Source organism: Simochromis diagramma, unplaced genomic scaffold (genome assembly GCF_900408965.1).
Source record: "Simochromis diagramma unplaced genomic scaffold, fSimDia1.1 OVJJ01000685.1, whole genome shotgun sequence".
Classification (NCBI taxonomy): Eukaryota; Metazoa; Chordata; class Actinopteri; order Cichliformes; family Cichlidae; genus Simochromis; species Simochromis diagramma.
Genome location: NW_024387477.1, coordinates 9,474,203 through 9,499,448, shown reverse-complemented (window position 1 = coordinate 9,499,448; position 25,246 = coordinate 9,474,203). Strand labels below are relative to the sequence as shown.

The 25,246-nt window shown below is 41.7% G+C and overlaps 1 protein-coding gene across 1 annotated transcript in view; it reads left to right on the top strand.

The window, feature by feature from the left end:
• Nucleotides 1-25,246, top strand: part of LOC120723632 (A disintegrin and metalloproteinase with thrombospondin motifs 2-like) — a 136,685-nt gene that overhangs the window by 94,400 nt on the left and 17,039 nt on the right. The window contains exons 4-8 of the mRNA XM_040015209.1: nt 6,924-7,129; nt 20,711-20,794; nt 22,500-22,656; nt 23,511-23,616; nt 23,892-24,035. Coding sequence (XP_039871143.1) covers nt 6,924-7,129; nt 20,711-20,794; nt 22,500-22,656; nt 23,511-23,616; nt 23,892-24,035 — 697 coding nt within the window. The remainder of the gene's footprint in view (nt 1-6,923; nt 7,130-20,710; nt 20,795-22,499; nt 22,657-23,510; nt 23,617-23,891; nt 24,036-25,246) is intronic.

Below are 25,246 nucleotides of genomic sequence, written 5' to 3'. Positions count from 1 at the left end.
CCGGGCAGTGGGCACCTAGACATTCTTGACATTTTGCAAAGGTTGAAAGACAAAGAACCTTTGTCTCCTAATAAGGCCACGGTCTATACCCCACCTGAATAAAAACACTGGGAGAGCAAGAGCTCTGTGTGGGTGCGTGTGTGTGTGTATGTGTGTGTGGGGAAGCTTGTGTTTAGGTTGAGAGGTGTGCATGTGACAGTTGGGGGCATGGAGGTATGGCGTACAGGAACACTGACGGTAGTGTGAGAATGTAAATGAGCACTAATAATGGGTAGGCACATCAGAGAGAGGAGAGCCGCAGGTAGAAAACAAATGAAGGAGTGTGTGTGTGTGTTTGTGTGCGTGTAGGAGGAGGAGGATAGTTAGGGTTCAGCCTGACACTGTGTAAAGGACAGTAAAAGCATTGTTACGATCAGATCCCTATACACAGGTTGATAGTGTTAACCGTTTGGCTTCAGAGGCTAATGCCTGCTGTAAGCTGTGAGAAACGCAGCAGTGCACCCCGACGCTTCGCCTGCAGTCACACAGACAGACTCAGACAGGTTGTTGCTCTTGAAGAGAGCGAATTTCTCCATCACTGCAGGAACTTGAAGCGGAACTCGCAACAGCCAAGGTCCTTCTGGTCTCATCTCTCTCTTGCTCTCCCTCTCATCCATCCATCACACCCCCTCAGCTCTACATCTCACCTCTCTTACCACCTCCCTTGATCTCTCCTGCAGTTTATTCCTCCGCGCTTTTCTCTGAAAATCTTGCTCCTAAACAGCTGAAGCAAGAGAGAGAGAAACATAGTGTTGCAGCAAGAGTAAGCAAGGACAGAAGTGGGATGAAACAACAGGTTTAAAAAGTCAACCTTGTTTGGTTTAGTCATTTATTGTTCGCCACTCTGCTTTTGTCACTTTGAGTTATTTCTCTCATCCACTCTCCGTACAGTTGTGGTCCGGTGTTATGCAATGTCCCTGCACTGTTGTACTCACTGTTTTCAAGGTACTGCAATTTTGTGGCGACACAGAACTAAAAGTGAGAACACAATACTTTTTTTTTTTTTTTTTGTTCCTGTACTTTTTTCCCTCAACATTACATAAGCAAAAGGTAAAAATATCTGGACCTGTCTTTAGAAGCAGATGGTGTGGTTGTGACATCAGCCTCGTTAAAGGCAGCTATAATGAGGAAGAGCCAAGGGTTGTTGTGAAAAGTACACCGCCTTAAGTTCAGCTTCCACTGCTAACAAGGAGAAGAAATGCTCAGTGTCTGTGTGAAATGTGCTATGAAACAGAACAAAAGTATGTGTGGAAAGACAAAAAAAAAATCTTTTAATTCTTTCCGGATAATGCTGCCTGTCTTTGCCCCCCACCTCCTGTTTCTCTGCTTGTATTCTGTCACTCACTGGAATGTGGGCAGATATGGGATAATAGTCAGACTTTCAGATTAATTCTGTTAGCAACTCAGGAGCCAATGTTAACCACGTGGTTATTGTTTTACCCATGAGCCCGTTGTCTTGGAAACGTTGCATAAGAGGGAGTGGGAAATCAGAATGCCCCTTGCTGATTGGGAGACAAGGTGGCAGATCTCTCTTTCTCTCGCCTCGTCTTCCCTTTATCTCCGTCTTGTTTTGCTTCCTTTTTCTTTTCTCCCCCCTCTACTCAGCACCATATGTGTCCAAGCAGCGGCAGTCCAGCTGCACCCCTTGTGGCACATGTTGAATCGAGATTCGTATGCAGCACCTCCCAATGAAGCTGAATGCAATCTAGGGGTCCTCCCACAGGATGTTTTTAGCATCAAATACTTCATTTCCTGCAAGTCGGGGGGATTTTTATGCACACGTTTTTGCTATTTCTGCATCAGCATCATTTCTGCATTGTGATGTACAAGACAACACAAACACAAAAAAAACAAAATCAGGCACCAGGTGACAATAATTGGAATATGAAGCAGGCAGGCTCTCAGGCGTTCTGCACCGCTGTAGATCTTTTCCAGTTTAATGTTATCGTTCCTGATGCACACAAGCAGGCTTTTCTTTTCTGTTTTCTTTTGTGGGTGTTTTTTCGGTTTATTTGTTTTGTTTTTGTTTGTTTGTTTTTTACTCTAAGTGTGCACATGGCATCTAATCATGTAGGCATTTTGATTAATTTAGACAATCCCTAAGCTTTAATAGCTTATGCTCGCATCATGAAGACTTCTGTTAATTTCTGCTCGAAAATGAAAATTCAAAACATGCCACTTGTATGTTTTCGGGTACATATTTTGGGACTCATGCAGCAAACGTTTCAAGTATGCTACTGAAGCTGACAGAAAGCTATCTTAAGACTGGTTAGTAAGCTTCCTGATTGAGCAGAATGGACAAAATTAGAAATGAGAATACAGGGAGTGCAGAATTATTAGGCAAATGAGTATTTTGTCCACATCATCCTTTTCATGCATGTTGTCTTACTCCAAGCTGTATAGGCTCGAAAGCCTACTACCAATTAAGCATATTAGGTGATGTGCATCTCTGTAATGAGAAGGGGTGTGGTCTAATGACATCAGCACCCTATATCAGGTGTGCATAATTATTAGGCAACGTCCTTTCCTTTGGCAAAATGGGTCAAAAGAAGGACTTGACAGGCTCAGAAAAGTCAAAAATAGTGAGATATCTTGCAGAGGGATGCAGCAGTCTCAAAATTGCAAAGCTTCTGAAGCGTGATCATTGAACAATCAAGCGTTTCATTCAAATTAGTCAACAGGGTCGCAAGAAGCGTGTGGAAAAACCAAGGCGCAAAATAACTGCCCATGAACTGAGAAAAGTCAAGCGAGCAGCTGCCAAGATGCCACTTGCCACCAGTTTGGCCATATTTCAGAGCTGCAACATCACTGGAGTGCCCAAAAGCACAAGGTGTGCAATACTCAGAGACATGGCCAAGGTAAGAAAGGCTGAAAGACGACCACCACTGAACAAGACACACAAGCTGAAACGTCAAGACTGGGCCAAGAAATATCTCGAGACTGATTTTTCTAAGGTTTTATGGACTGATGAAATGAGAGTGAGTCTTGATGGGCCAGATGGATGGGCCCGTGGCTGGATTGGTAAAGGGCAGAGAGCTCCAGTCCGACTCAGACGCCAGCAAGGTGGAGGTGGAGTACTGGTTTGGGCTGGTATCATCAAAGATGAGCTTGTGGGGCCTTTTCAGGTTGAGGATGGAATCAAGCTCAACTCCCAGTCCTACTGCCAGTTTCTGGAAGACACCTTCTTCAAGCAGTGGTACAGGAAGAAGTCTGCATCCTTCAAGAAAAACATGATTTTCATGCAGGACAATGCTCCATCACACGCGTCCAAGTACTCCACAGCGTGGCTGGCAAGAAAGGGTATAAAAGAAGAAAAACTAATGACATGGCCTCCTTGTTCACCTGATCTGGACCCCATTGAGAACCTGTGGTCCATCATCAAATGTGAGATTTACAAGGAGGGAAAACAGTACACCTCTCTGAACAGTGTCTGGGAGGCTGTGGTTGCTGCTGCACGCAATGTTGATGGCGAACAGATCAAAACACTGACAGAATCCATGGATGGCAGGCTTTTGAGTGTCCTTGCAAAGAAAGGTGGCTATATTGGTCGCTGATTTGTTTTTGTTTTGTTTTTGAATGTCAGAAATGTATATTTTTGAATGTGGAGATGTTATATTGGTTTCACTGGTAAAAATAAATAATTGAAATGGGTATATATTTGTTTTTTGTTAAGTTGCCTAATAATTATGCACAGTAATAGTCACCTGCACACACAGATATCCCCCTAAAATAGCTAAAACTAAAAACAAACTAAAAACTACTTCCAAAAACATTCAGCTTTGATATTAATGAGTTTTTTGGGTTCATTGAGAACATGGTTGTTGTTCAATAATAAAATTATTCCTCAAAAATACAACTTGCCTAATAATTCTGCACTCCCTGTATAAGAGGGACAGCTCAGGTTGAGGGGTTTGGAGACAAACTTAGAGAGGCGAGGATGAGATGGTTTGGACATTTGCAGAGGAGGAATAGTGGGTATACTGGACAAAGGATGCTGAATATGGAGCTGCCAGGCAGGAGAGAAAAGACCACAGAGGAGATTCATTGATGTAGTTAAGGAGGGCATAGAGACAGAGGAGGATGCTGGAGATGGAGGCAGATGGCGACTGCTGAAGTTAGCTGTCCAAAGAAGGAGAAGTTAGCAAAGTACGCTTCTTTAAGTAAACGGAAAAATGTAACCTGGTGGTTTAGAAATTAGCTTTGACACAAGAAAAATGTCTTCATCTTTTCCCCTTCTGGTTTCATCAAGCTGCTGGCGTGCACACAGAACCAGAGCTTTACCATGTATGGCGGGGGTGCTTACACTTGTGTCTAAGTAAATATATGAGTGCAAAATTCACATTATATTTTGTTTGTAAGGAAAAATAAGACCTGCCCCTATTGGTAACATTATGGAGACATCTGCATTTCCCCCCCTTTTTAACTGATGGTAACAAATGTGCATGTTCTGAATATGAATAAAGATGTCTATGCCTGTGTCTACAGTCACAAACTGTACAGCTATTACAGTTTCTCAACCATGCAGCCCAGTTTCAACTAAATTAAAGTGCCTGTTGGCACAATGATTTATTGCCCAATTGGAAATGTTTGTCCACAGAGCGCTCACACACACACACACACACACAAACAAACACCTGTAAACACACTCTCTTACGCACACACGCCACTCTTTGAGTTGTGCTATGTGTCATCCTTGGCTGTGGGAGGCCTTGGCTGGAGTCAGTGAGAATAGCGCTTTGTTGAATCCACTGAGACCACATGTTCCAGACTGCATGGCTTGGCCTTCCATGGCTTCCTTACGAGCAAGGCCGCGCGATGCTCGCATATACGAGGAGGATGAAAGAGAAAAGGAGACCGGGGTTGGGTTGTGTGAAGAAGGACAGCGCGTTAGGGAAGGATGGCCTTGGCTCTGGAGACAGGACAGTTTATCTTCTGTAGCCTCACTGAGTCTGCCTCACTTAAAATGGAGGAAGAAAGATGATCAGATCTGACATTTCAAACTTAATAAAACCTTTTTTCTTCTTCTTTTTTTTTTTTGAGGCAGGATTGGAGTTTATCCAAAAAGACTCAAAACACAGCGCTTAGCCCGACATACCTGGATGTAATTAGCGATCTGAACAAATCAGGGCTGCTTTATGTTGCATCTTCTTTGACAGCATAACCTTAAATTCAGTTTCTGGTGCGATTTGCATTTTTTTCGAGCATATAGCAAGCCAAGAAGAGAGCAGGGTGGGCAACCCCTTGTGTAAGGGAGCTGTCTTAATCCATGTGTTTAGCAAGCACCATCTGTTCCTTTTATTCAGATGGGAGTAGAAATATTTGGTTGATTAGGAAAGGATCTGTGAAGGATAGCTGCACCGTTACCACCAGCTACAAGGGACGCACATGCTCGAGTCTATCAACTGGTGTCTTGGAAAGGAAATGAGAGACAGACATACAGACATCAACATGCGAGTGCACAGACAAGTACACGTGCATATGGATGTGAACACGAACAGCACACAGACAGTAAGCATATTGTGTTTACAAAAGTGTAGCAGGCAGAAGCAGGCACACACCAGCTGAGCTGAGCAGATTTTAAGGAGTGTACATACAGTACTGTGCAAAAGTCTTGAACCACCCCCTCATTTCTTTATATTTTGCTTCCAAGGAGCCAGACTTTCTTGTATTTTTTAAAAGTGGTCTTGACCAATAATTCTCCAGGCTTTAAGAAGGACAAATGCTGCTTTTTCACTCATTTTCAGTCCAGTCCTTGTACTTGACCATTTTTATGTTGGGGAAACCTGCAGTCAGCTAAGACTGAAGAAGTCACTTGGATGAGTCATGAAACGTTTCTCCCGCTGAAAATGTGACATCCAGATAAACAGAATCGACTTCATGGGATGTCCTTATCTGGATGATTGAGCGTGAATCAAGACGTTTTCAGGGGATGTTTTTTTTTCTTTGTTTGCTTTCTAGTCGCATAACACATAGCACAAAAAAGGCAACTAACTCAAGGGATGAATCAGTGTCTACACATAACTGACATCTTAGCCAAGAACCTGTTTTAAATTGTATTTTTGGACCCTTTGTGACAAGCAGCCTGCTGCAAAAGAATTTAATTCAGTTTCTTAGTTTAACCTCAAAAAATGCTGGACATGACAGTTTAACGGTCATAAAATTGGATTTTTGGCGCAAAAAAAGCAAACAAGTTAACCTGACTCAACTCAGGATGGTGTGCAGTGTGCCATTCAAAATTTTAAGGAAACTGGGCGAAGTGAAGAAGAGGTGGCAGGCATAAAAATCTATCTACAGCAGATGAAAAGTGTCTAAAAAACTTTTAGCAAAGACATTGCACAAGACCTGAGAGATCCATCTGGCTCTTCAACTTATCCAGCTGCTGTTCACTGAAGACTCATCAGAAATGTTCACAGTCTTGGGAAGGGAACATCTTGTCAAAATTGATGGAATTATAAAATACAAAAAAGGATGTGATTGGCAACTGCATCATTTTTCAGCATGACAATAATCCCAAATACACTGCCAACACAGTAAAAGCATAGCTGGATAGAAAAGCACACAATGGACCACTATCAGTCATGTATTGGCCTCCACAGAGCCTGAAGGTTGAAGACTTTAAGACTACTTAAAAATCTTCAAGACAGCGTTTCTAAGAGAGTTCGGACTATGTTGAAGAATAAAGTGGTCTTTTCAAATACTGGCTTTCAAGCTCACTAGAATTATGCAAACTCTAATATTGCTGTTTATGTTGAAACACTGAAAGTGCTATTGTAGGACTGGAGTAGAGGCTTCTTTAAAAGGCTGTAAGCAAAATCAGCCAAACAGCAAACCATGATGTATGTTAGTTTTTCACAACACCGTATTGATGTGCCTTCTGTTTCTAGGCGCAGATCTTGGTGGCCTGATGGATCTGGAGTCCCTGTACCGTGGTGTGGAGCAGAGCATCAACCACACGCGAGCAGGGCGAATGCGCAGACAGACCTCTGACAGAGCCTACAACATCGAGGTGCTGCTGGGCGTAGACGACTCAGTGGTCCAGTTTCACGGGAAGGAGCATGTTCAAAAGTACCTTCTCACACTTATGAACATTGTAAGTCGATAGCTAACACAGGGGTAAGCACACTAACAAAAGCAGACAGACAGAGGAGTGAATGAATATATGTCAGGTAAAATGATGCATGATTGAATTAGGCATTTCCCACATAAACGAACATCATCTGGGGTTAATTAAAGGACTGAAATCGGACATATTTCAAGCGTCACATTAATGTACACAGGTCATACAGAGATTTCCAGATGCCCCAAAATGAAATCATCAAATGGGGAAATTGTTTCATTTGAGCTGAATAGAAAGTAAGTCACACAGAGGTCAAAGAAAACGGGTAGCACACACCCACCGACTGAATGGGATTCAATTCCCTTCCTACATGTTCTCATCCAGCAATCAGCCGCGGGTAATCCTGTCTTCTCTATCTGAATATGATGAGATTTCATTTGTGCATGAGTGTGTGTGTGTAAGGTGAGCCCTCTCTGCTGAAGGAGCTCCTACATATCGTTTCATCAGGCTTTGTGTCATGTCATCACTCATTGTGAGTGTGTGTGTGTGTGCATAAGAGAGAAAAAGAAATAGAGAGAGAGAGAGAAAAGGAGAAAGAGAGATGCAAAAACAGCAGGTAGCATGCTCCAGGCCACAACAACACTTAGCATTTACACACCCAGGTGTTGTTACGTGTGTGTGTGTGTGTGTGTGTGTTTGTGTGCACATGTTTTTGTGTGTTGGTCCGACACTGAACACACTGCAGACTTTAATCTTTGCAAATGAAACCTGCGTTGAGCGTGCCGTTTGCATGCATTCGTAGATGTGCGTGCGTGCGCATCTGTTTTCTGTGTGCGCTCCTGTTTGCTTTTTGTTTTACCGCGACCCACCGCGCAAGGAACCAATCTCCGACTGTTATGCAGGTGCAACAAATCCTTCCACACCTCTTTGTCTAAGTTCAGCGCTTGAGAAAGAACAAGTGCCGCTGTGCTCTCTGCCTCCCCTTTTAGATATTTGTTAGACAATATAGGAGAAGGGAATGCGCAGCCCTGTCACAGCCCCCCTCTCATCTGTGGGGTAGAGACAGAGAAACAGAGGGAGAAGGAGTATTTTAAACAGCGCATTCAGAATAAATTACTGACAGCCAGATAAACAGAAATAAATAAATAAGGTTTTGCCTCCCACGCGTGGCATCTGGGCGACTTTCTTCTTGAAAGTTTGCTTTGCTCACTTCAGGATGGGTGTGCTCTGTCTGATTCTCCCTCTCTCTTTCTTGCTTTCTCTATTTTTCCTTCCTCGCACTCTCCCAGGTTCCCAGCAGTGTTGCTCCTTGGTTTACTCCTCCCTGACTTGGGTAGTTTATGGCAAAAAATCCTCAATGTGTGGGGGAAAAAAATCTCAGTATAATAGGAGTGAAAGCACGGGTTTATTGGAAGACATACTGGAGGTAAATTTATGATAAGCAGAGATATGTAGAGGATACTTCTTGCCAGAAATGCTAACTAATGGTAATTATAAGTAGGGTTGGGAGTTATTGCATTAGTGTAGTACTTAATACTGAGCAGTTAGTAAAAACAACTTGATGAGAGTTTTCATAAATTAATATTAGCTCCATATTGTCTTTATATTTGAGCTAAAACAGAGGCTGAAACTAAGAGCTGCTTTGAAACTATGCAAACCTCTACTTTCCTTAAACACGTGTTCGCTTTAAAACATTCAGTTCACCCAACAAAAGACATTTATTCACAACATCTGTTGTACAGCCACCTTTAAACGATAAGCAGCTCGCTTGTGTTTTAGTGCAAGAGGCTATTGTTTAAAATAACAGCGTTTTCTTTCTTTATTTTCTCTTAATTTTTTCTTTCTTTTTTCGTAGGAACTCATTTAAATTTTAGGCGATGGACTTCAAGTTCATAAAATCTGAATTGTTAGTTTTTAGTGTGAAGATACACTGCACGTTTCAGCAGACGATGCCCTGGTCACAAGAACAGGTGTCTTAACAACAAAACGGTCGTCAATTCGAGTCAAGCAGACCCTCTCATTCTTACAGATGCACAATCTAAAATGCTGGCATCACTGTGCCCAAGCATGAAACCTGAGTGCTTTCTCGACATCTCGGTATTAAATAATCGAGAATGCTATGCAAGAGTGCTTTTCTTCAGTTGAGGTTTTGCAAACATGTGACCTAACCATGTGCTGTTAACTTGTCTGCCATTTTGAAGGTTTGATGGCGATGGCAACAGTGTAGGGTCATGTGGCTAAAGCCTCAGTCACATAGGCCTAGAGATTGGTCTGCAACCATCTGAAAACCACCAGTTGAGAGAGAAAAATGAGTATTCTATGACCGGTTGTGATTGCTGGAGGTTGATGGTCACTGGCAAAATGCTTGGTAAAGTCCCAGTCACGCAGGCCTACAGACCAGTTAGTGATCCAGTGGGAACGACCTGTTACCAGGTGGTATTCCCCAACTAGTTGCTAGTATATTGGTGCATTTGCAGTTTAAATGGAAGTGGCGGACAAACATTGGTGCAGCTGCTCTCTGACTTATAAAGAAACCCTGAAAAGTGCAACGCAAACCAGAAATGGAAGGCTTGCCTTCAAAATAAAAGTTGGGATTTTGGCTATATGTCAGGCAAACCTTCTCCATTTTCATTTGCAACCAATGGCTAGTAGTTATATTTGTGGGCTAGCAAGTATTTGCAGACAAACAGAAAGACCTACAGGGAACTGCAGCAGTCTGTTAGCAACCAAAGCAGTCAATAGGAGCAGCACGTTCTTTGCAACCAGTTTCAATCAACCACAGCCAGCAATGTCCAAAAACCACTGCCAACCAGTCAGGGAATACATGTTTTACCCTTAGCAATCATCACATGAGAAACCTCAACGCAGATATCCAGTTTTGTGAGCAAGAGGGGGAGAGCAGTTGAGTTGCTCCTTTCACAAGAGTACGGGGTAAAACAGATCAAAACTGAAAAACTCAAGCACATCAAGCCTAGAACACTAATTTGAGTGCTGGTCAGCAAGAGGACAGTCACACACAAGCACAGTGGAAGGCAACCACGCCTAGTGTGAGCATGATCTCAAAGACCAATTTGTGGGATTCTGTGGCATCTAGCAGCAACTTAGCAAATACCCCATACTCCCCCAAACCTTTCTGAGATCTTCTTTGACCCAGTGCTTGGTTTGTCTGTTTAAATGTATCATTTAAAGCTAAAAGAATAAACATTAACTTATAGTGGTTATACAGGACACTAATTAAAACAAAATTATGTATAGACTACTATACTGCAATATCAATTTCTACTGAGAGATCCTCCTAAATCTTACACATTCCTCAGTTAGGTAAAGGTTAAGCAACTAAAATTTTGAAACATCTATGAAATTCACCCAATCATTGCCGCCTAGAAAAACACACAGATTACTTTTAAAAGTGTAACACAAGTATATGTTTTACCAGGACATTTGGATGGTTTTACAGATGCAATACAACTCTGTAAGAACTTGCAGCTGCTGGCTTGCACTTTGGAAATGATTTCTTCTTATTACTGTATCAATCACTCTCAGATATCTAAAACCTGCTAGATACTCGAATGCAATATAATGCTTCACATTTGTTGCCAGTACAGCTGATACTGACTTTTTTTGTTCATTTTGGATGGTATAAAAATATGAGATTCTGAAGCGATATGCTCATTAAAGCCTTCAAACGTTCATATAGACTTTTGCATGCATGTATGCGTGAATGAATACATGTATGATGGACACTGGACTATACTGCAAGCCCAGAGGACTTCGAAGCATTCCTACAGAAAACTACTAAGTCCTGTTTAAAAGTTCAACAGGAGTGTCAGAATGTGTTTGTCTGTGAGTGTGTCTGCTGAGTTAAATGTGTTTCTTGCTAATCCGGTTCTGCTTCCCACTCCTTTCCCATGTGTTTTCTTGCCATTTTTTATTGTGTTATCGGAATAAGTATAAGTAAGGTAAGAAAGAAGAAAATAGTACAAAAAAGAGAAAAAGAAACAAAATCAGACAGAGGTGTAAATCCTCTTTTCTATCTGTTATAAAAATAGGTGTTTGCAATGTGTTAATTTGGAAATGGATTAAAAGGGTGGTATGGTGGTGCAGTGGTTAGCACTATCGTTTCACACAGGTTTTCACACATTTAACCCTTTCAGGCTCAAATTAAGTTTTTGTTGCTAATGCACAAAAGAATACCTGCAGTGGTACTTCTGAGTAAAAAAACTCATAAAATATGTATGTGGGGTAATCAGGTTGTTAGCTTTTAACTGTTGCAAATGTGCAACGCCTGCCTTGAGAGGGTTAACACAAGGAAGGTTCTAGGTGTCCACAGACATGCCTGAGGGTTAACTGGTAATTCTAAATTGGTCTTACATGTGGAGTCTAGTCTCTCTGTGTTAGCTGTGATAGTCTCGCACCCTTTTCATCCTCTATACATTAAAAAAATAACGAGAATGGATGAATAAATAGTTGAATGGATGGGTTATGGCCAAATGTTGAAAGCCGGGAACTGCTTTGCCTTTGTTATTTAGTAAAAGTATCAAGAGTCTGTTATTTGTTTGTATTTGTATCAAAACTATAGCTGAGGACCATTTTTTGTATCAACCCACCCATACATTGCTTTTTGTGGGACAAACAGTGAGTGTAGTGGGGAATGTTCAGTTCCAGAATAGGTCCAGGGAACAAGTGAGTGTAAAAGTAGGCAGAGGGGGTAGAGGGCTCAGATAAGGACACTGAGGGTAACAGTCGTAACAGTGAGGACGATGCACAGACGAGACTTAAATAGGGCATTGGACGTTAAACATTCCCATTGGACGTTAAACATTCCCAATACTGTCTGCAGAACTATGAGGGTACACATGTCTGTGAAGGTTCTCAGTCATCCAGGTCATCGTAGTCTAAGGAGCTTGGAAAGAAGTCCAGACGCTTTTCTTTCCAAGCTCCTTAGAGTACACATGGCTAGCTTCTCTAGCACAGACTGTGGTGTAGCTTTCACTCCAGTGCTTTGTTCGACAGTGCATATCATCAACCATGCAGCACTTCAAGTCTTCAAGGTAGTACATCCGCTAATCATAAATAATGACAGTCAGAGCGGTGAATCAATGAGCTTATTGCAATATTAAGCAATTACTTAATATCACAATGAATGTGTTGTGCTGTGGCACTGGTACAGTAATCTTCTTGCGGCAGTGGTGATACACTTTGTTGCCAACGGTGATTTGTCTATATGCCTTTTCCTCTCACCCATTAAGGGAGACCTTTGCAGAGGTGCTACAAAGTCTTAATTACACTCTCCAAAATAGTCTGCTAATGGAGGTGCGTATGTGTGTGTGTGCAAACATGCATGTGCATATTTAATTTTGATGAGGCACGCTGATGCTGATGCGCGTTTCGTCTACAGTTTTATGCCTCCACTATGATAAAGATCCTGTCTATAAGAGCTGTCTGGAAAGTGGTGCAGATCTTTCACTTTTGTCTTTACCAAAGCTCCTAGAGGCAGTGAAAACTCATATTAATAGGTGGCAGGAAGAGCTGGGAAAGGAGATGTAGTCCAGGTAATAATAGACACCTTGTTAGCGAGAAGTGTCACAAATGTGTAAGGAGCATTGTGAGACTGAGAACTCAAATCCTGGGTTTCAGTTTTTAAATATTCCCATGTGTGTCGATGAAAAAAGATGTAGCGAAGCTGTCTAAAGCCTTATCTAATTTATGTAGCACCTCAGCCAAATTTTATTTGATGACTCAGTTCTGTCTCATCAGCAGCTGAGAATGTTTTTAAGGCATATTTCCAAAATGTATCTCTGTAAAATCGTACCGCCTAATAAATGAAATCCATTTTCCAAGATGAGCTTCTTTAAACACATGAAATTCGAGTAAAATACTGGCTTAAATGTATTAAAGTCCTTATGAAGGCATTCGTAGTCTGTCATTGTAACACTAAATGCAGGTGTGAACCTGTGAATGAGGTGACAGCAGTTGAACAAACATGCAAGTTAGGGTGAGGGTTAAGTTTTGGTTTTGTTTTACATGAGTTGTTTGTACACATAAATAAAACCGGCCTATATTCCCAATTATGATGAGCACAAACAAACAAATCAACACAATTAATTTGAATTTGAAATATTTACTGCTGTAATTTTTGATGATTAAGTTTGGTCATGCCTTCACACTTATTCTTGTGCTCCTTCTTTCATTTTAGTGTCAGTCTCTCGCTGCAGTAAATATGTGATAGTGATGACTTTGTGCGTTGTTGACCTCTGAGCCTGTAGTAGTTAATACACAAGCTGTCTTGGATTTGCATGTATAGGCTTGGTTATAAGGAATGACACCTAGTGTGGCCCTTTCAGAATGTCAGAAGACAGCGAGCGGCACAAGGGACCGTGCGTGTGAGTGGATAAGCGTATCTCGGCAAATATGTGGGAGTGTTTTGGATTACGGTCTGCTGTGCCATATCTGTCCTCCAGCCTTTACCATCTGTGAGATAAGTGTGTAAGAAGACACATAAAGCCAAAGTTGGCACCGAAAGGACACTACACTGCCCCTGTGCATGTGTGCATGCATGTCTCATTAGAGCATCAGGGTCGCCTGGAAGTCAACCTCCCCTAATTGGCATAACAGTTGTCAAGGAAACAGGCTGGAGATCAGGCCCAGGGAAAAGTGACCAAAGTGTTTATGTCCATCTTAAACAAACACAGCGCACAACCTGCAGAGTACATATGTCACCCCCAGGCATATGCTTCAACCTGCAAAGATAACAAGGGACTGACACATATATTCTCAAATGAGCAGAATTACCAGTAAGTAAACACACACAGGAAAACAGAAAGGAGGAAAGATGAAAACTGCAATGGCACACATTTAGTCTCTCTGTGTCACCCTCTCTCTCACACAAACACACACACACACTCACACACCATCTGAGACTGGGTTAAGCAGAGACAACAACAAACCTGTGTAGTGTAACCGTACTCAAGGTCGCCCGAAGAGAACTTTTCCTCGTCTTCCCACTGTGTCCCACATTGCATTCTTTCCATCTATTCAGAATCCAGCAATAAATAGAGAGAGAATTTACTTACGCGTTAGTATTATTGAAATCGGATGCTATTTTGTACTTAAATTAGACCTTATACCATCATTACATTTGTCTGGTAGAACACATTTACAGCATATGATGCCTTGTTTTGAATTAAACAACGCATCACCTTATAAAGGTGAGAGATTTAGCTCAAGTTGCTGTGCTGTTTTTCATATTGAAGCATGTTCTGTTCCTTCTGTTACTTACCTTTAGTCGTAATTCAGTATTTTCCCATATTGTCACTCTGGTTCCACTATTTCTTTGGCTGGGTACTAAGTCTAACACAGAGTAAATCATGGCGACTGGTTTAGCTGAAGGATAAATGTAATTATATCACGATAAACATCCTGAGATGTATCACTTTATTTTAAAGCCGAAAACTGAAGGGAATAATTCTGGAAATGCATCAAGATAATCTTACATAACCAAAGTAACTTTTAACAGTAACAGAATTGACTCACATAGTTTCAAAGTACAAGAACTGCTGCTTGCTAGCCATGTTTCCCACACACACGACATGCTAGTGATGCTAGCATAAGTCTATGGCATTTTATATTGTGGCTGTTAGCTTAATGGCTAGCTGACTTTTCTGTTACACAACTCCTAAAAGTATACTGTCTCACTCACCACTGAGCACGTTCTGGACAACAAACAATACAGAACAATAGGGATGGGTATTGATAAGATTTTCACGATTCCGATTCCATTTTTGATTCTGTTTAACGATTCGATTCTTTATCGATTCTCTTATCGATTCTTATTTTTAAAAAAGGAGAACACTAATTAGCTTAGAACTTTGTTTTATATCTTCTCTTTGAAGAAGAAAAAAAATTGTAAATGTAAAATAATAAAATAAATATTCTTCTGTAGCAATAACAAAGTATAACATAAATTATTCTGTAGCAATTACACAAGAATATCCAGTAATGTCCCTGCCTACAATTAAACACATTCACTTACTGAAAATTGGGGGCATCTGCTGTGGCAAATGGGTGCAAGCCTTTTACTACAAACTTGGCCTGAAAGGAGACGCTACCGGTAGACTGCAGCGAGAACTGCCATCATCTGAGCCAGCCAGGGAATAGTTTGCAAAAATGCCAAACAATTCTAAGGAATTGAAACAGTGGGAACCGGTTCTCAAAAAGAACCGGATTTCGATACCCATCCCTACAGCACAATCACTTTTAGCCTCAACACATGTGCTCGACTCACACAAATGGCGCAGATATCTAAGAATGATGTTCAGCTTTGAAAAGCATGTTGGCTCACCTATGCTTGCTTGTTTTCAATGATCTGCAGAGCAATGCCCATTTTAAATATATTGTAATTTAATGTGAAATAGAGATAGATAGTTATACATGCATTTATTTCGTCAAGACTTTATTATTATTATTCATTGTATCTTTTCTTGAGCAAATCATCCCTGGATTGCTTACAACTGAACCCTAATGCTGCTATGAGGCTTATCACCAGGTCCCCTAAAAGTTCCATATAATACTCATTCTGTCTTCCTTACTGCCATAAAGTTTAGGGTTCAATTTAAACTTTTGGTGATCAATTTCACATCCTTCCACAGTCAGGTGCTTCGATATATAGAAAAGGTAATACATCAATACGTAACGTCTAGATCTCTGAGGTTTTCTGATCAGTCCTTGTTGGCTGTACCTAGATCTAGGTTTAAAACAAAAGGCGACTGTAAGATTCCGGCCATCAAGCTGACCTAAGATCTGTGGACACTTTTGATACCTTTAAAAAGAAACTTAAGATCCACTTGTGCAGACTTGCCTTTATTTAGTTCTATCATTTTATACCCTTTTAATTGTTGTATCTTGTTCAGTATTGTAAAGCACTTTGTGACTTTTGCTCTTGAAAAGCTCTCTCTATATATATAAACCTTAGTTACTTATGTATTTTTGATGCTGTAACATGAACACAGCCGTGACTGCAGTGGGGCAGCAGTAGGGACTCATAGAAAAACAACACAGGTCATCTAATTTATGTATCTCTCAGTTAACCAAAAATGTTTATTTGAATTATTAGAACATCAAACATTAGTTTTTACTATTTTTCTAGCCGGGCTACACTCTGTTGGGGGTCTTGCTACTTTACTAGTGAAAGCCAATTTTTGCTGGTAGGTGAATTCACAAAATACACATCCAGCACTTTTAGTAGTGCTCAGTCCCCTGTGATCAAATCACCAAGTATTACCTTCTTGTCTATAAGCAATGCTCTGTCTCCATTCCCACTTAAAGGTCAAACAAAAATTTGCAGTCAGTTTCTCAGATTAATTACAGCCTGCATTATTTTCACTTACCACCGATGCTTTCAACATGTGATTTTCTTCATGCAAAATACTTCTTGCACTGAAAGCTGCTGATGTTACCATAATAACATTTCCCTCCATTAGAAAGTTACTTCAGACTGCTGGCAGCTAACAGATGTCCCAGATGACATAAATGCAACAGTGAAAGCCAAACATGACTTTATTTTGAGGTTTCAGAACATGTTGTAAAGCGCTTACTGCTTTAGGTAGCAGACATGCTTGTGCTTTGACGTGATGAAGTAAATAAATTCCAGACAGTTTGTGGATAACAAGTTGCTAGTCAGACTTCAAGAATGAGGCCGCTGGATTTTTCCGAACAAGATGCTGGAATTTCCAACTTTACTCTCCATATGTAAAAAAAAAAAAAAAAAAAAAGGAAAAGCATTAGCTCACTCATGGATTCTCCTTCTTTTTTTTCCCTTAAAAAGATAAAAAAATCTTCTCACACAACTCTACGTAAAAATGCTTTCCAAGCTTTTCCTCTTTTCTTCCCTTAAACTTTTGCTGCTTCTCCCCTCTACGCTCAGCTTCTGGTCTTCTTTCCGTCTGCCTCACTGTCTCTATTCATAGCATTCCTTAACTCTTTCACATAGCTTTCGCTCGCTGGATGTGTCTACAGTTTTGTTCCTTGTCTCTCTCTCTTTCCGTCTGTGTGTGTGTGTGTGTGTGTGTGTGTGCGTGCGTGCGTGCATTTGTGTGTGTTTCTCCTTCTCCACAGCATGTCCATCAGCCATCTCATTATGGCTGTCTGTTTTTACATCCCTTTGCCTCATTAGGCACCACGCACAGCCACTGAGGACAGCAGGTCTCAACTCCAGTGCCAATTTACCTCTCTCTCGGTGGCTTTGTGTATGTGTGTGTGTGAGAGAGAGAGACAGAAGAGAGCTTTCTGCATCTACTTTGCCACAGATTACCTTGTTTTCTTGTATTATGGCTCTTCCCATCCTTTGCATCTTTCTCATCTGTCGTCCATCCATGGTCATGGGATACTGAGTTCCCTAACCAGCCTCTACATGCTTTACCCATCCCTTCTAAATTTCGACTCACTCTCCTCTATCTTTTTGTTGAGCTCCTGTTATAAAAAGTCATATCTTTATTAGTTATTTATTTATTTTGTTTGTTTCACTCTTTAGTTAATAAATATATCCTTTTTACAACTTTCTAATGAAGCACTTTTTATATCAGCTTTGTAATCTATAATTACCCATCCATCCGAGTGCGAGCTGGAGCCTATCCCATCTGTCACAGGGCAAGAGGCGGGATACACCCAGAGTCGTAGATCTATTGTAGGCCCAACATAAAAAGACATAGACCCATTCATGGTCACATTCACACCATAGCCTAACATGCATGTCTTTGTGGGTGAAAGCTGGAGAGTCTGGAAAGAAACCACAGAGAAAGAGGGAGACTGTACAAACCCCAGAGTAGGTTTAAACTAAAAACCCTCTTGTTGTGTGCCATCATTGAGGACCACTATAACACTGTGCTGTCACATAATTGTCACTTTTAGCTTATGGCTTGTAGGTCATAGGAGACTTCATAAATTAATTAAGACTGCATAAGAACATAAGCATGTGTAGCGGTTAAAAACAACAGATTTTAGGCGTTAATTCTCTTTCACTTACTTCTACTTTTCCAAAATATCTACAGGTCATCTAGATCAAAACCCTGTTATAAAGCAGAAGGTAAAAATACAGTGGCTTGCAAAAGTATTTGGTCCCCTTGAACTTTTCCACATTTCGTCACATTACAGCCACAAACATGAATCAATTTTATTGGAATTCCACGTGAAAGACCAACACAAAGTGGTGTACACGTGAGAAGCGGAACGAAAACCATACATGATTCCAAATAAATAACTGCAAAGTGGGGTGTGCGTAATTATTCAGCCCCCTGAGTCAATACTTTGTAGAACCACCTTTTGCTGCAATTGGAATCATGTATGTTTTTCGTTCCACTTCTCACCTGTACACCACTTTGTATTGGTCTTTCACGTGGAATTCCAATAAAATTGATTCATGTTTGTGGCTGTAATGTGACAAAATGTGGAAAAGTTCAGGGGGGCCGAATACTTTTGCAAGCCACTGTATGCTCTTTGGAGGCACAAACCACTTTCCAAATGTAAGTAAAATGTAAATAACGCAGAACTGATGTCTGCAGCATGTTTAGAAAAATTGGGGCATGGGCAGCAAAATACCTGGTGGAACATCTCACAACTATTTAGCAACTTGATGGGTTAAAAGAGAGATAGAGAGGCAGAGAGTCTTCCCATCCCAGAGAGGGAGAGTCTTGCAAATTAAGGATGATGAGGGCTTCACTGCTGTGTGAAACATGGCATTTATATGTAATTTTGCTTCTGTACACCACCACAGCGGACTTTAAAGTAAAACAGTCAAGATGTGATTAAAGTGTAGAGTGTAAAGTGTAGATTTCAGCATCTTGCTTATTTCAGCAAAATAGTGCTAAACCTCAATCTGTAGGCAGCATAATAGTACAACAGTCTGCCTTATGGTAAAATGGACCAAAAGAAAACTTAACTTTTATCAGTTTCTTGGTTTGACATAAACACTGCAGTGTAAAAAGTGCTACCTACCTCCTGGTAGACAGACTAATTTGAGAATCCTACATTGCCACGTGCCCAAGTTATCCCATGCACAACTTTACCTTCAAGTCAAGGTCACTGAGATTGGAACTTGTCCGAGATTTTTAGTAGATGCATCTATAATATCGATTTAAAGCTCCCTACGTCATCCCGTTCTCGAGTTATCACGTTCACAAACGTAGGTGTAAGTGCTGCCCGTCTGCCCGGCAATGTATCAACAATACCCCATCAGCCTTTTACAGATGAAGGGTAAAAAAGCAGCAGTGGGACAGATCATTACTAATAATAGCATCCAAAACAGCTTCACATGAGTTCCAGTGAACATGGCTGTAGCTGGGAGAGAGCACCTTGAGGGACGCTTCCTCTGAAGATGCCATATTTCGAGATGTCGCTATAGAATAAAGTTTTCTGCCTTTGGGGGGCCAACCGACAGCCAGGTGGCCAGTGCAGCTGCGCATCTTAGCCGTTCGCAAGCAGCCTGAAGTGTATTGAAAGTGTAACAGGAAATAATTTTTATCTGAAATACGATTATTGCTCACTCTTACTTCCTTTATTAGTTAGACTAGTGCAATCCTCGATTAAAGCATGCATGTTCTGAATGGACCAATCGTGGATTGCAGGTGTGCATAGCTGTTTTTACACACAGCCTCCAGAAAACGGTGGAAGAATCAGGTTGGAAAATTCTCTGAAGTTGTTCTTTTTTTCACATGTAACACACAGTAGAAGCTCGCAGTCCACATTTAGTCTACATTCGCATTACTGGAAATACCCTGGGATAGGAGAGGAAGCCGTATAGAGCGAGCACAAGGCAGGGCACATGATGCCATCTCATTTGCTGTTATTTCACCACCTGTGCTATTCTCAGATGTGCAATATACAGTATGGATGTTGCACAAAGGAGTTAGGAAGTTATCTACTGTTTAATGTCTGATTTGTGTTTTCACATATAGCTTTGTTTTTTAAAGACAAGTATTGGGCTTCAGGTCATGTGTACATAAATATGCATTACTGTTTTGAAAAGAGGGGAATCACCTGTGAGGAGACGCTCACTGAATGAAGATGTTTTATATTTTGCAAATGCAGTAATTCGAAGCATTTTTCTTATTACAAGCCTCATTCACCCATTCACATTGTGACAATCTGATGGATGTCCTAGGGGACACTTGGGGTACTGTGTCCAAGGATACTTTGGATACTGTTGCCCCAGGATAACTCGACATGCACATTAAAGAATTGAACTACCGACCTTCTGTGTTGGTACCAAACTCATACAAATATAAGCTCACAGTTGGGAATCCAGCACAGCCGTAGAGATGCATTCACTGAACCGAGTGAGTGTATCCCAAAGCATCAACACCTTTAAAACTGTTGTGACTGTTCAGTGACACCCTGACAATTCTTACCAAGACAGCAAATAAGCGTTTTGATGAAAATGTTAACTTGTTTGAAACTTTGAAAAATTGTTAAAATTTTCAACCGCAGACAAATTATTTTACAATCAACCAAGTTCTTTGTTACACCTCAGAGTTTGTTTAGGTTATATTAAAGTGTTCTATAAAGGGTTGATTTCTTCTACTGACGCTGTTTTTTCCCTTGTGTTTCGGTGTATGATTCCAGGTGAATGACATCTACCATGACAGTTCTTTAGGAGCAAAAATCAATGTGGTTCTGGTGCGGATTATCATGCTGGGCTACGGCAAGGTAAGACCTGAAACTACACGAGTTCTGCTGAAAAACCAACTGGGATGCAGTTCCTGGAAAGTGAATGCCTCATCTCTCTATTTTGCTACAGTCGCTTTAAGTACCTATAGAAAGCATGGCAAAGTCATACATACAGTGTCATAAACAAACACACAGACACACCCACATACTCATCAGCACACGCTGATGCCCAGAGCCTGTTATTCCAGTGGACTGAGCAAAAGAGGAACTAAAAGCATTCAGCATCCCAAGGGAGTGTTTTCAAGTTGCACGCCTTCACAGTTCAGCACCAAAGCACATACAGAAGCTCTTCCCGTTATGCAATCAGCCTTCTTCCCAGTGGGTTGCAGCACAGAATCATGGGAAGTCCAGGCAAAGATAAACAATCAATGATAGCCCTCCCTCATTCATAAAGAGAGAGAGACCGGACAATGGGTGGCGGGGTGGGGTGGGGGCATCCTTTTCTTCTTGACTGTAACACTATCTGCACATCTGTGCTGAAAAGAGGAAGAGAGAAAAAGTGGAAGAGAGGAAAAAGAGCGATAAAGCAAGACATGGCAGAAATGGAGTAGGGCAGGGATTACCACAACAGATGATACAAGTGATTTTATTGCTGGATAGGTGCTCTGTGATATACTTACGCTGCTGTAGCCTTATCTCTTCCTCTCTTCTCTCTACATGTCCACAGTCCCAGTAGAACTCTGGAAACACACACTCGCACACGCACGAGCGCCACACACGCGTGCAAACACACACACACACCGCACTACATTGGTCATTCTGGGCCAGCCCCTATGCAGCTTCAGCCAAAGCTCCGGCTGTCCATCATTCCCAATTACCGTGGCAACAGAGCTGCACCCAGACAGCCTGCAGATTGGCTGTGTGACCCTGAATGCGGGCGCACTCACACTCCCACACTTCACACACTCCAACACAACATTTACACACGACACACCATTGCAAACACATTTTGAAAGATCATTAAAAATACCCCCAAAACACACTCACGAGCAACTGATGAACATGAGGAACCACATAGGTGTACCGTGCGTTGTCTAACGGGGCGTTTACGCGGCGTGCAGGCTTCACACTTCATCATGTGTACAGAGGCAGGCCATATGTCTTCAGTGCAACTCACTCACAGCCGTGCGCGCTCTCTCAGCTGTGCATTGTGCATGCGTGAAAACAGAGAGCGAATGTAGAAAAGAGGCAAAGGCAGACATGGAAAGCTTCGAAGGGGGCGGGGTGTAGATAAGCAGAGATCCTAATGAGAAAGAGCGTGTGAGGTGAAGGTGAGTGGAAGCAACTGCAAGCATCTGGATGTTTGTGTGGGTGTTGGCATTATGCAAGTAACTGTAAGTAAATATTTTGTAATTGGGCATGTTTTTGACTACTAGTGCATAGCTCGTTAACAGGCTGCTTTTGTTCTAGTTCATGTTCATGACTGAAATTATCAATTCAGAGTTCATTTATTATTTTGTAAGTACTGTCCTTCCCCCTGAGTGTATGTGTGTGTGTGTGTGTGTATTTTTGTTGTACACATCAGCAATTTACAAGATATGCTGACAATATATAACATTGTGACACTGCCCTCTACAGGGCTGAGGAGGATAATGTTTCAGAACTAGAACAAGAAACGATGTTTTTTGTATGATTTTTTTGATCCCTCTTCTTATTTTACCTTTGCGTGTGAATGTCTTTCCAGTCCATGAGCCTGATTGAACTTGGAAACCCATCCCAGAGTCTGGAGAACGTGTGTCGCTGGGCCTTTCTGCAACAGAAGCAAGACACAGGGGATGCCGAGTATCACGACCACGCCATCTTCCTCACACGGCAGGAATTTGGCCCCACGGGAATGCAGGGTACTTAAAGACATGTACACAATCAGCTTTCATAATGTGTTTAGCATAATGGTACATGTATCCAAATCAAATGCATTTGCTCCCCTGACAAAATAAAATCCATCATTCAGAGAAATCTCTCCTCTTTCTGCCTTTCTCTCATATAGCTGCGTAGTGCTGCTGTGGCTTTGGTGGTTGGTGGTTTTTCTGTGCAGCAGAGTACAGGCTAACAGTCAGGCCCAGGGGAGAGGCCTCTAAAGGCAGTGGCCTAGCTATCCAGAAGCCCTTCAGCTGCCCTTGGGCTCATCCTTAAGCAGCAGAAAATCAATAAACAGAGAAGGGCCAGCCACAGAGTCACAATTAAAGGCATTTCAGGACAGAAAAGCTCACAGGGAGCAAGAGATTAGCATACGCAGAGGTGGGAGGGGACGGTTTAGAGTTAGGATCAGATACACAAATCCAAACACGTTTGTTCTTATGTGGGTGACACAGTTTTCTTTCTGGGTGTGTGGATCATGCATCATATATATCTTTATATAGCAGTCAGACATTGGGGTGAGAGGTAAGTGTGTCTTTGGTTTCATCTCACCAATCAGTGTATTTCAGTATGACTTTGGTGACTGACCAGAAATGTTCCAGTGTGATTATGAGCTTGATAAGTAAAATTCTTGTGAAAATTCATGTAATGTAATAGATTAGTGTGAGGTTAAACACTACTTTTGACTGACTGAGCGGTGTCACAGATTGTCTTTTGACTGTCCAAAATTGTAACGCTTATTTGGAACACTTTGTCTCTATCATTGTTTGAGCGTCTATAAATCTTTTAGTGTGTCTATAAATCTTTCAAGTTTTTCTCTCTCTTCCTTGTCGCTAAGGTTATGCTCCGGTGACAGGCATGTGCCACCCGGTTAGGAGCTGCACCCTGAACCACGAGGACGGTTTCTCCTCCGCCTTTGTGGTGGCACACGAGACCGGACATGTGTAAGTGCGTTGCCGTGATGATGGTTCGAGCCTGCTAACTTGGCACAACAAAAGAAAACAAAGCAGTCACTTGAAGAACTGGATTGATGCATTACAGCTTTAGATCGCTGGTCCACTTCAGTAAATATCTGTTGAGTGAATTAACACTGCCTCCCGCCTTTGTTTCATGTTCTTTAACTCCCACACGTTCCCAATCTGTCTCCACTGGTTCATCTTTTTTCCCTTTACTTCTCTCTTGATGTCTCATTTTTTTTCTTTCTCTCGCTCTTGTGTAGGCTGGGGATGGAGCATGATGGCCAGGGAAACCGCTGCGGAGACGAGGTGCACTTGGGCAGCATCATGGCTCCTCTGGTGCAAGCTGCTTTCCACCGCTTTCAGTGGTCCAAATGTAGCATGCAGGAGCTGGGACGATACCTTCAGTGAGACACAGACACATACACATGCAACCCCACGTACAGAAGTATTTGATTTATGGGCTTTTAAAGGTCAGTGCTGGCATCGGTATGATTTGGATCCAGCTGATGCATGGATATTGCCAGTCTGTGCTGTCTTTAAGATTAGGTTTGAATAAAAAATATACAGGGCGTATCAAACCGAATCAGCCGATTTCAAAGCGCTCTAACTCTGCAAACGTTCAGTGTTAACAATAGAAACATGTACTGCTAGAAAGAGCAGATTTGTGAGTTTCCTCCTTTCCTGCTGATAGGTAGCCTAACAACATCAGCGGCTGCATGCTCACAAATGTATGGGACAGGTTTGACTGTCTTATGGGTGTGGAGGGGGGCATATTGAACACTTGTAAACATTGTAAGTTTTTTATATGTAAAACTTTGCATTCATTCATGTGTTTTAAAATTCCATTTCTTTAAGTCAGGATGGGGAACTCCAGGCCTCTAGGGCCAGTGTCCTGCGGGTTTTAGATACTACCCTGGGTCAACACACCTGAATCAAATGATTGGTTCATTACCAGGCCTCTGGAGAACTTCAAGCCATTTAAATCAGCTGTGTTGGATCAAGGACACATCTGAAACCTGTAGGACACCGTCCCTTGAAGCCTGAAGTTCCTCCACCCCTGCTTTAAATGATATAGCCTTTTGGAATGAGATGATTCTTTTTGATACACTCTGTACTTTACAAAGTACAAATATCCTATAAAATTATGTCGTCCATGATGTTCACACATATAAAGACTAGCGATATCCTAAATTTCTAAAGGCACTTGATTACGTCTTTGCATCATTTTTAGGTGCTTTGACAGCATGGAAATCTACAAGTTGTGCTAAAATCACACTGAACCAATTAAAGTGTTTGTTTCTGCTAATGTTTCATCACTGATCTCCCTTTATATGCCTCTCTCTCGGGCAAAGCTTCACTGCTTCCACTGTGGCTGCTTCTTCCAGTTCACTCCCTCAGTGTCCCTTTTTGATTACTTGCATGTGCGCTCTGTGATTTTCATCGTAGACCTCAAATTACACAGAGAGGAAACATCTGCGTGAAACTGATCCACTTCTAATGTTTGGGATCATTGCTGGTGATGAGAGCTGGAACTCTGGCCACACCTCAGAAATCAAACAGTAGCTTTTAGTAGAAAAATCCAGTGTTCAAGTGAGAAGGCAGCACATCGGGTGAG